This window comes from Doryrhamphus excisus, chromosome 5 (genome assembly GCF_030265055.1).
Source record: "Doryrhamphus excisus isolate RoL2022-K1 chromosome 5, RoL_Dexc_1.0, whole genome shotgun sequence".
Taxonomy (NCBI): domain Eukaryota; kingdom Metazoa; phylum Chordata; class Actinopteri; order Syngnathiformes; family Syngnathidae; genus Doryrhamphus; species Doryrhamphus excisus.
In genome coordinates, this window is record NC_080470.1 from 14,077,501 (window position 1) to 14,089,229 (window position 11,729).

Sequence of the window (11,729 nt, forward strand, 5' to 3'; positions counted from 1 at the left end):
GGTAGAAAATGAATGAATGAACATTACATAACAAATAGCAAATATTTAGAATCAGTAAGTCTCCACATGCGACTGGAAATATTCTAAACACCTTCCATGAAGAGCGTGAGGTGGATGTTTGTGTACCTCTATCATGTTAATGAGGTTGCAGAAGTGCTGCTTGCCGTCAATGGTCAGCGTGTTGCCCTGATGCATCACTCGGTAGTGGACGACCTCTCCGCGCACGCTCAAGCACAGCACGTAGTCGCCGGGGTGTCGGATGGACTCCCGCACCAGGAACAGGCCGTCCTGCGCCGGCTGTAGCTTGCAGACCGCATCGTGGCCCGAGATCTTCCCGTGAAACCATCTGCAGGAGGAGAGGTGACCAAGTTCAGACCCAGCGTTGTAGGATTTCAAAGCTTGGGGAAGTTAGTCTTCTGACTCGTAAGATGGCGTTTGTGGAGTGACACAAGTTTCCCGATGCTAAAAACAAACGTGTCGCCACGTCAGCCGCCACACTTCCTTGCCGACATTGAGAGGAAGAGCTCACGTACGGCATGAAGCTGAGGCTGGGATCCACACACACTCCTCTTTCACGCACGCTGGCCCCGTGTATGATACCCTCGTCTCCGGTGGAGTTGTGTCTGGCTTTGTAGCGTCCCTTACTCTAGAATGGGGGGCAGAGCAGGAACCCATACGTCAACTAAAAGGTCAATGTGGCTGCCGTCATGGAAAACTGGAAAGGATCAAAATCCAAGCTACGGTCCTCAGTTCCTTAGTAACTACTCCAAATTGTTGTGCCTACGCCAGTAACTACTCTATACTCATTAGTTCCTCAGTAACTACTGTAAACGTATATGCCTTTGTCGCGAGTTCTTCATTAGTTCATTAACTACTCTAAACTTGTGCCTTAGTCATAAGTTTCTATGTAGCTATACATTTCTCTGCCTTAAATCCTCAGTAACTACTCATTAGTTCCTCATTAACTACTCTAAACTTGTGCCTTAGTCATAAGTTCCTATGTATCTATACATTTCTCTGCCTTAAATCCTCAGTAACTACTCATTAGTTCCTCATTAACTACTCTAAACTTGTGCCTTAGTCATTAGTTGTATGTATCAATAGATTTATCTGCCTTAAATCCTCAGTAACTACTCATTAGTTCCCCAGTAACTACTCATTAGTTCCTCATCAACTACTCTAACCCTGTGCCTTAGTCATTAGTTCTATGTATCTATACATTTCTGTGCCTTAAATCCTCAGTAACTACTCATTAGTTCCTCATTAACTACTCTAAACTTGTGCCTTAGTCATTAGTTCCATTGTATCTATACATTTCTGTGCCTTAAATCCTCAGTAACTACTCGTTAGTTCCCCAGTAACTACTCATTAGTTCCTCATTAACTACTCTAAACCTGTGTCTTAGTCATTAGTTCTATGTATCTATACATTTCTGTGCCTTAAATCCTCAGTAACCACTCATTAGTTCCCCAGTAACTACTCATTAGTTCCTCATTAACTACTCTAAACTTGTGCCTTAGTCATAAGTTCCTATGTAACTATACATTTCTGTGCCTTAAATCCTCAGTAACTACTCATTAGTTCCCCAGTAACTACTCATTAGTTCCTCATTAACTACTCTAAACTTGTGCCTTAGTCATTAGTTCTATGTATCTATACATTTCTGTGCCTTAAATCCTCAGTAACTACTCATTAGTTCCCCAGTAACTACTCATTAGTTCCTCATTAACTACTCTAAACTTGTGCCTTTGTCACAAGTTCCTATGTAACTATACATTTCTGTGTCTTAAATCCTCAGTAACTACTCATTAGTTCCCCAGTAACTACTCATTAGTTCCCCAGTAACTATTCATTAGTTCCTCATTAACTACTCTAAACTTGTGCCTTAGTCATTAGTTCTATGTATCTATACATTTCTGTGCCTTAAATCCTCAGTAACTACTCATTAGTTCCCCAGTAACTACTCATTAGTTCCTCATTAACTACTCATTAGTTCCTCATTAACTACTCTAAACCTGTGCCTTAGTCATAAGTTCCTACGTATCTATACATTTCTGTGCCTTAAATCCTCAGTAACTACTCATTAGTTCCCCAGTAACTACTCTAAATGTATTTCTGTGTAGCTTATTGTAAAAAGAGACCCCCCCCCCCCTACAGCTTTAAAAATAGACTTATTTGCATGAAAGCGTACGATGATGCTGGTGTCAACAATGGTGAGGATGTCTCCTTTTTTGTACGCCAACTCCCCAGGTTTGGGCTTCCTGCGGTCTCCCTTGGCGATGCACTGCGTACCAGCGCTCCAGCTCATCTGCAGGTGGACAATGAAAGTGCTGACCCACGGTCCTAAAAACATCGTAGGGCAGGGGGAGGCAACCCACGGATCTTAGGCCTCCTTGCCAGGACTCATTTTGGTCATCAGAAATAATTTAATCAAATTCTTAGTTTTATATTTGGACTTCAAAGAGAAAGTGTAACATGAAATAAACTAAAAAGTTTAGAATTAGTCAACTCAAATGTGCGTCACATCCATCTCTATGTCCCTTGCCTTTACTGCCGTTACATAGATTGGCACCTTCCCCTATGGTTGACCTAATTGCACCCTATGTTCCGTCTAGAAAGCTACCATCACAACACGCCATTCCCAGAGCAAGAAAGAAGTATTCAGGCTCCAACATTGTAGAATGTTCAAGTCCTGACTCAAGACTTATTTTTACACTTTAGCATTTAGTTCATCGTATTCTATTAACGTGGGCTATGATTTACTTTCATTTTACTCAGATTCATACAGGAAGGACTCAAAAAGGCCTCACATTTTACATGGGGTTGTTTTTGGGAACACAAAGGTGAAATAACTGCCAATCTGTTGCTGCATGTGGCACTCAGGTATGATAAACCTACAATAATTTCCTATTTAATGGGGGATATTTTTTCTCCCTTAATAATAAAATGTTTCATTTAAAAACGGCCTTTTGTGTACATTGACTAATATTTCCATTTGTTGGAAGAATCTGAAACATTCACAAAATATCAAATTACCCTTGGTGAAGTTTGGTCACACATGCAAGTTTGAACACCACTGCAAGATTGGTTAAGATTTTCAATGAATGTCAATCAAAACTTTGCAGTACATTCCATTGTATCTGTGTACTTAATCAAACTAGTGCACTGCCTCATTTAATATACAATGTACGTGCATACAGTATGTACACATTTAAAGGAAAAGTGCACTTCTCCATCGATGTTGTGGGCATGTAGTAACAGCTACATTCATGGTAACATGTCATACTTAACAGTATTCTGCTCATTTTAAGCTTTAGCAGAACCACACACCAACTGTTTGGATGCAATGCTTTGAAAGTGGAAAGTGGAGTTTGAGATGAGGCCTACCTTTGCTATGAGCAGGTCAGAAGGTTTGATGGATGTCTCGGACACCTTTCAATAAAAAACAAACACATTCAAGAAGTAGACAAGGAGGCAAAGAGCGTTCTTGGCGACTAATGAATGTTATTACCTGAGGCAACGTCCTCCTTGGAAGAAGGGATGACAGTCACTGACCATTGTCACCAGTTAGGGGAGTCTGTCACATCACTTCCTCAATCACTGCTCAAAGTGGCAAACAGTCACACGGCAGTCAGGGTGAGGGCTTTCTTTCTTCTCCAATATCGTTTATTTGCATCAGCTTAAAATCAATTACAATACAAATGTAGAGGATAAATTGGCTTAAAAGTGTCTTATAATGAACTCAAAAAGAACATTTAGAATCAATTTAGACAGCCTTGCTTTTAGCAGCTCAAAGTAAATCAGGCGGTGTCAACTCTTAAGCCAAATTGTTGTGCAATAGCAGGCTAGCGGGGCAGACTCAGGTTAAATGTTCACTCATACATTCATGTGTCATCTGTAACCATAGTTGGAATCTATTATGTCGTAATATTTCTGGCGGTCTGGAACAGAGGAATTGGTTGGCCCTTCTGGAAAGGCTTAGTGATCAGTTAACCAAGGCACCGCTGTTATTTGTCCAAAATAATAATAATGCTTGTGGACAGGGCCTCAGTCGTACTTCTTCCTGCCTCATGCCGGAAAGTGAGGTGCTTTCATTTCATTCTCATTTCATGTCCTGCCTTGTTTGTTGCAGAGATTGGTACGTTCCCAACATGACAAATGTGTGCGTCGTCCATGCTGTGCCCCTCTCCCCCAGCGTCCGCTGCCACTTCTCGCAGCGGCGTCTCCCGTGCCAACTTTAGCGGTAGCTAAACCATCAGAGATGAAACGCAGAGGCGTTAGTGTGCCGTTAAGAATGAAACGCCATCGTTTTAATGTGGACTGCGCACACGTCTACATCGGTAATTAGTGATCATGTCGGCCTCGGCATTCTCAAGTTTCAAGTCTGAATATTTGACATTGTGACATTCTACGGGACTAAACCATCAAGCTGCCTTCCAGGCGTCAAGCCCTGGCGGCTTCTTCCTTCTTGTCCTTTTTGCCCTCCCCCTCGCCTTCGCTTGTGTCGCCGATGTCGCGTCTGCGTTTGCGAGCGCCGGCCTTGGACACGGGCAGGGAGTCCATGCCGAGGACCTTGTGGATTTGGCGGAAGGCAAGCAGGCGTAGCGCGTGCTGCAGTCAGAGACAACGCAGTGGTCAGATGTGCTAGTCAGGAATAAAAATGACATGGTGGGACATCGTCACTTCACCTGTGCGCTGGTGGTGAGGTACTCCCGGTCTTCGACGTTCATGCCCTGCAAGGCGTCTGTGGGCTCTCTTTCGCAGGGGTCCCACAGCCCGGTGCCGTCTGCGAAAGGAGTCCAGGTGTCAACTTTGTCCACGCAAAGCTCATCAACGCGCATGACGGTTAGTCGCACCTGAAAGCAGGATGCCAGTGGCCAAGCATTCCAGCACCCGACGCAGGGCCTCTCCGGGGCTGAGCGGGCCCGTTGCACTGCTGATGACCTTCTCCACCAGCAGCTCCATGGCCTGGAAGATGGCAGGGCTTAAAGAGGCGTGCATAGAAAAGGTGCCAAAACTCGAGGAGTAATTGATTGAGACAACGTTGGGATGCACAAAACTTCAGGGCTATTTCGGGGCTATATTAGGGCTATATTAGGGCTATTTCGGGGCTATTTCAGCGCTCCAGACTGCCACTCAGATACAGTATGAGGGTATGTTTTTCATGTGCAAACAGATAATAAGACGCACCTTTGCAAGAGATACACTTTGTCCTTTATCACCATGAGAAGGAAAAATAGTCGATAAAAAGTGGAGTCAATCAAGGCCAACCTTTTTATATCGAGGGCCACATACTGAAAAATACTGAAAAGATGCGAGGGCCACTTGATATTTTCTAATGCTAAGATGTAATATATATTTCAAGCATATCAGCTTTTTGAAAAACCTAGGATGTTTTTTTTTGTTTTTATTAGTGGTTTTCTTTGTTTATTTTCAAACTATTTTAATTTTCTACTTACATAATCTTTGTACATTTTCTTCTCGAAATATATTGACATTATTGTCATGATAGTGTAACTTTTTCCCCAATCAAATTTTCCAGATATGACAACTTCATCTTGTTTTCATTGTTTCTCATAATATTAGAATGGATTTTTTTTAAGGACAGTTTTTCTTTAGAATTTTACAACTTTATTGTCGTAAAATAATAATAATAATTTGACTTCATTCTTGGAAAATAACAGACATTCCCCCCCATTATCCTCTGGTTTGAACTCACCTCTTGTAAATTTTCTTCAAGTAATTATTTTGAACTCTATAATATTTTGACCCGATTTTTCTAACATTCAAATTTTTTCTGCAACCTAATTTTCCACAAATTGATAATAAAATGACATTTTCCCCTCATAATATTATGGTATTCTCATAAAGTTACCACTTCTTCTCATTACATTGCTGCAGATTTTTCCACTTTTGTCTTAAATAGTTTTCTTGTTAAAATTTAAACTTTAGACAAGATCGAGAAAGCTTTCTGTGCATGTTATCGTGTGTAGCCACTCTATAGGAGTCCGCAAACCAAAACAAAGGGCCGAGCACAACAGGTCACCTTTAAAGGAGACCTATTGTGCTCATTTTTCGATATACCATTGACAGATGAAAATATTCATCTCTTGCTGGGAGTCACCACATATAATAATTTCTACCTGAGCTTGTGTCGGTGAATATCAGAGCTTGGGGGAGTGGGGGAGGGCAGAGAGCTTACAGCCAAGCCCATATAAGGAAGCCCGCTCCTCTGTGACATCACAAAGGGACAGTTTTACCACGCCTTTTGAAACTGAGCATTCAGAACCATCCTGTACGTCTTTCAGGGCACACATCCAAATGCACAAACCTCATTATGTGAAATGTTGGCATGGTTTAACACCAGAATACAACATTCTAACTACATTTATAGCTCAGAAAAGGTAGGTTGCCTTTAATGAAAAAAAAAAGGGATAAAAAAATATAGGACCCTGCAAAACGTGCCTCAAAAATGTCTCACCATGGTGGTGCTTGAAAAGCTTTAGATTGGTGCGGCATTTGGGGGCGAACACTTGTCAGGGTGTGGTGAGTTTTGTTTTGAAGGAATGTTTAAGAAGGTCGTGATAAGCTCACCCAGCTCGGCATCTTCGCCCAGACGGGCACACGCTGACATAAATCCCGAAGGACTCGAATGATGATCACGCAGGACTGCAGACCGTTGGCACGAGCCTTGAGAGAAACCATCGAGGACATGAGATGACTCAAACTCCTGAGTCGGATGTAAAGATGCTTTGCAAAGCTTGTACCTGAAACCATTTGGCATGGCGGAGAGCGGCCAGGTGTTCCAGACATTTCTTCTTATTCAGAAGATCCGGAGGGTCCTTCTCTGCCACGTCTGGAGGAGATAACGTGTGGATGCTCAAAGATCACAACCATGAGACCACTATAACCAGCACACACTGCTTTACATGTAAAACTCATGAGCAGAGATTTGGTCTGCCTTTAGTCTTTAGTTGGGCTTGTTCAAACAAAGAAATCAAAGATTGAGGGTGGTCGTGTGAGAGAAAGAAAACCATGGAGCATTCCAACCAGGAGCTACGCTCGCTTGATGTTAGAACTATTGCTACACTATGTTATTGTTACTGTTATCAATCGGAAGAAACGCACACACACAACATAGACACATGCAAACGTAAGCTTGTCCATCATCAGACAACACTATAGGACCAATGTGAAGGATTGAGTGGCACCTAGTGGCGCGGTTGCAGATTGTCACGGTGTAATACATGCGCCCTATATTAGAAGCAGTGCAACCCAAACTGAACTAAAACCAAATCCACATTCTCTTACATGAATGCCTGTCTGACACGTCAATCCCAAATGACCATTAGCACGCTAGTTTGTTTGTAGGGCCGCTAAAGTTCTCCACATTGGTCTTTTTAATGTGACTGCAGGCCAGTGAGGTACAAGAGACATCAGTTCCCGTGTCTATCAAACACCACCGCATTACAAACGTCTTTTCTTTGGGATTCCCTTTGTGATGAGCAGATGTGTGCAAGCGGGCCGCCTCTTTGAAGCACTGAACTACAAACATGCGCTTGAGCTCCTTTGAAATGTCTTCAAAAGCTGATGGTGTTCCCCAAAGAATCCCTCTCAGGCATTGATACGCCGAGCAGAGAAGGCACAGTCGCCGACGGCATGGTCAATGACCATCATTGGTTTCGGGGTCAGTGTGCCTTCCCTGCTTGGACGTGTAAACATGCTTCCATGACTGCCGATAAACACAAACAGAACAAAATACTCACTAATAAAAATGTCAACTAAGAAGATGAGCACAATTAGTAATAAAACAGTGTTGTCTGTTTCAAAAATAAAGAAAAAGACATGCTTGTGTGCTCATCTTTATAGAAGTGCACTTTCTTTTAAATTGTCTCCATCATCCACGATCCTTATGTTAGACATAAACACGTCTCTTTCTTTTCTGTGCATGCTAAAGATATAAAAACAGCTAAAAAGAGGAAGCTAAGATATGGGATGCACCTATTCTGAAAAAATTTTTACATTTTCATAATGTGACCACCATATTAACCAAGCTGCATCCACACAGTTGTTGTTGTTAGGGGTGTCACAAGATTCCAGGACACAAGAATTCTCACTCTGAAAATCAATACATTAATACATCAATTACACGATAACTGCAAAAAGAACTGTCATTTTGCCGGCCTCCATAAATTGCCAAACGCACCGGTGCCTGTTTTCCTCGTCTCTTTCCTCCAAAAGGGGCAGCAAGGTGCAGTAAGGTTCAGCACCGAGATGCTTCACCACAGCATTCCATAAAACAATGGAAGGTAATGTAGTAGCAATTATGAAGGAAAAAAGATGAATAAAGTTCTGATTTTTTCCATTGGATTTCAAAATAAAAGAATGTTAAAATCTTGTCTCGTCTTGTGGACCCAATCTCGTGCATTGTCTTGTCTCGTGACACCCCTAAACATTGTTGCTAGCGGGCTATACTATGTAAATGCTACATATTAGAGCTGCCGCCATCACAGCTTCAGTACTGCAAGTATTACATCTTTTACAACATACTCACGCCATAGATATAAAACCTTGCTGGAGGTTTTTGGAGGTGTTTACATAGGCACAATAGGCGTGTCCCAGTATTGCATTAATTAGCTGCCTCTTTTAGCTTTTTTTCTATCTTCAGTGTCTCAGCATAAGGATTATGGATGATGAGCAAAATAAAATTAAACTTTTCCTTTAAGTTGTTTACGACAAGAACACAATGACAGGTTTAGCAAAAACACTCAAGGAAAATTGTTAGGTCGGCTAAGCTTTCTAAGACACACAAACACCATAAAACCCATGTGACGGGACAATGCTGCAATGAGGAAGCTAGCCAGGCTACCAGGAAGTTAGGCTCTTGTTAGCTCTTGGCAGTAAAAATAGGTTGCTCTATAAGAGGGTAAAATATGACGTCTTAAAGACGGCCATCTCTCAGGTCTGGCAGCCCTGGTCGTCTGCTGACTTCTGGGACCTTGCACCACTTTCACACACGTTTCATGGTGTTTATGTGCTTTTGGTTCAGGATCATTTGTGTGTTCTGTACGTTTGCACCTTTAGGCCACTGTACTAAATACTAGAGCAGGGGTGTCCAAAGTGCGGCCTGGGCCCAATTTGCAAAAAAAATATATTAAAAAAAATAAATCGATCAATCAACAGAAAAAACTGAGGAAAAGAGCAAGTGAAATCTGATATTAAGTTTATATTATACAGCTGAGATGTTTTGTCTTATATTGCAAAAATACAGTAAACCTCGGATATATCGGCAGGGCTCTACGTTAAAAACAAAAATTACTTGCCCATGGGGAATCCTTAAGGTGAGAACTACTTGCCCGAACTTGCCCCATGTAAAATGAAAAGACTGCCATAATGATATCATATATCAATATATGCTGATAATTCATCAGATAATAGTACTGATGCATTGTATTTGGAGGAATGTCTGAAAATTTGTGGAGATGTATGTTAACATGGCAAGCCATGCTACCTTACACATGGTAGTCGTAGTAAGCAGTGATATTTATTTAAGTTGTACACCTCAATGAAACATTTGACACATTTGTGTACTAGTAAAGTGTTTTTAGAAAGAAATGCTCAGAAAAAATGCTCAATGGTCAAACAATAATTTGTGAAGCAAAGGTGAGAAAAATCCACAGAGAAATGGAAGCGCTAGATTTTGTAGCTTGTGCAAAATCAGCACTTGGTATTGGATCTAATGGGTGGTGTTTCATTGTGACCACTTCAAATTGTCACAGCAATGTGATTCACTCACCTTTGCCATCATTTGATTTGCTGCCGCTAATAAAATACTTGTTTAGGAGGCACTGTTTCATCACTTTTTGGTGTTTTCCTTCAGAAGTTGTTGAAGAATTAGACGATGTTGGCAGGGACGCCATGATAGATGTTTTCCTAGTAAAACGATCGCTGATTGGTTGATCGCGAACAAGAACGGGTGTGGGTAAAACGCGGATTGTGGATTACGGACCGCGGTCTAAATAAACGATTCTGATTGGTCCATTTCAAGATTTGCAAGGATTGGTTTGCAAATTACCACCGGAATTACGCAGTCCGAGTTTTACCAACACCCAACAAGAACCGCTTTAAAAAAAACTCTTGGCAGTACGGCATGCTAAAGTGCACTTGCCCGACGGGAATATTAATGATTGGATTTACTTGCCCGAATTTTGTTTTAACTTGCCCCGGGCCATCGGTACAACGTTATTGTCGAGCCCTGATCGGATTCAATTGTTCCCACTGGTTTTGTCCGATATAAGCGAAATCCGTTATATGCGTATACCGGAAAATGTCCGTTTTACGCATATATGGGATTTATATCCGGTATATGCGTAAATGGGATTTTATCCGTTATAAAAAGGCACTTCGCTGACTATGTTTCCAATGTACCTGGACGCGCAGGCAACGCTGCAAACGCTGCAAATGACGTCGTATAGCGGCCTGTCACGATTCGGCGAATCCGATATATGCGAGGGAAATTTCATGGAAATGCATTGGAACGGGACTGGAGATTTTGTCCGAAATAGGCGAAATCCGTTCTAAAAAATCCGATATATGCAATGAATTTTTATTGGAAATGCATTACAGAAAAATTTGTTCTTTTTTATCTGTCCGTTGTGAGCGAATTTCCGATATATCCGAGTCCGATATAGCCGAGGTTTACTGTATTTGCAATATGCTTGACCCCATGCAGCTTGAACTGCTTCAACTCTTCTTCTGTCCACAAGGTTAAGGAGTGTGTTTATGGGAATTTTGGAGCATTCATCCAGAAGCGCATTTGTGAGGTCACATGCTGATGTTGGATGAGAAGTCTCATCACAAAGTCAAGTTCATCCATGTCTTGATGGACCATGGAAACCCATTCCATGAAGCTCTCTGATCCCTGTTCTTGAGCTAATCTGAAGGCCACATGGGGTTTGGAGGTAAAAGCCGTGGAGGAAAACCATTTGGACACCCCTGTACTAAAACAAACTAAAATGTCCATTGAGAGTGATGCTCACCTGTTGTGTTATGTGACACCAAAAAAACAAAAACAAAAGACTAGCTGCAGTGGTGGCCTGGTTCATAGGACTGAGGCCCTGTCCACATGGCGGTGGGTATCTCTTAAAGTTATTTTTCCCCAATTTGGCCTGCCATCCACACAAGCCCGCAGATATCTGGCACTGAAAAAGAAGGTTTTCAAAACCTCCAGCCAAAGTGTGTTATGTGTTTATGTTATGTGTTTGGGTATGGGTATGGGCGAAAATAACCGTACGTATACATTTCCACACGCGACCTGCCCTCAGAGCTGTGTTGGTTGTAGCTATTGTTGCGAGCCCAAACACTTCACGGTGAAGAGCAGAGGCGAAGAAGCACTTTTTCCCAGAAATGACCATTCGAAGGCCACGGCATCTTCCTCGTAATAGGCTCCGATGTTGGTTTTGGCTCAGTTTTCGGGACGCGCTGGCAGCTGGTGGGAGAACCTTGAGATGGAGGCCATTGACCTGGAGGAATGGCGCAACCATTTCCGAATTTCGTCACTATTGTTGTTGTCATTCTTATCATTTATGAGATTACATGTGGATGCATTTCTGTTTTTAATGCGAGGTTGTGTGGACATCACTGCTACTTGTGGACAGGGCCTGAAAGAAACGCCTGCATTCAACATGTGTCTCCAGACGTTTGACCACGTAACGGTAATAGAATTGTTT

At 42.1% G+C, this 11,729-nt stretch overlaps 1 protein-coding gene across 1 annotated transcript in view; it reads right to left on the reverse strand.

Annotated features, from left to right (window-relative positions):
- matk (megakaryocyte-associated tyrosine kinase) overlaps positions 1 to 4,446 on the reverse strand; it is a 13,198-nt gene extending 8,752 nt beyond the window's left edge. The window contains exons 1-5 of the mRNA XM_058072576.1: positions 3,512 to 4,446; positions 3,388 to 3,432; positions 2,192 to 2,308; positions 534 to 646; positions 127 to 346 (exon numbers count right to left, since the gene is read on the reverse strand). Of these exons, the coding sequence (XP_057928559.1) occupies positions 127 to 346; positions 534 to 646; positions 2,192 to 2,308 (450 nt within the window). The 5' untranslated portion in view covers positions 3,388 to 3,432; positions 3,512 to 4,446. The remainder of the gene's footprint in view (positions 1 to 126; positions 347 to 533; positions 647 to 2,191; positions 2,309 to 3,387; positions 3,433 to 3,511) is intronic.
- Between the last annotated feature and the right edge of the window lie 7,283 nt (positions 4,447 to 11,729).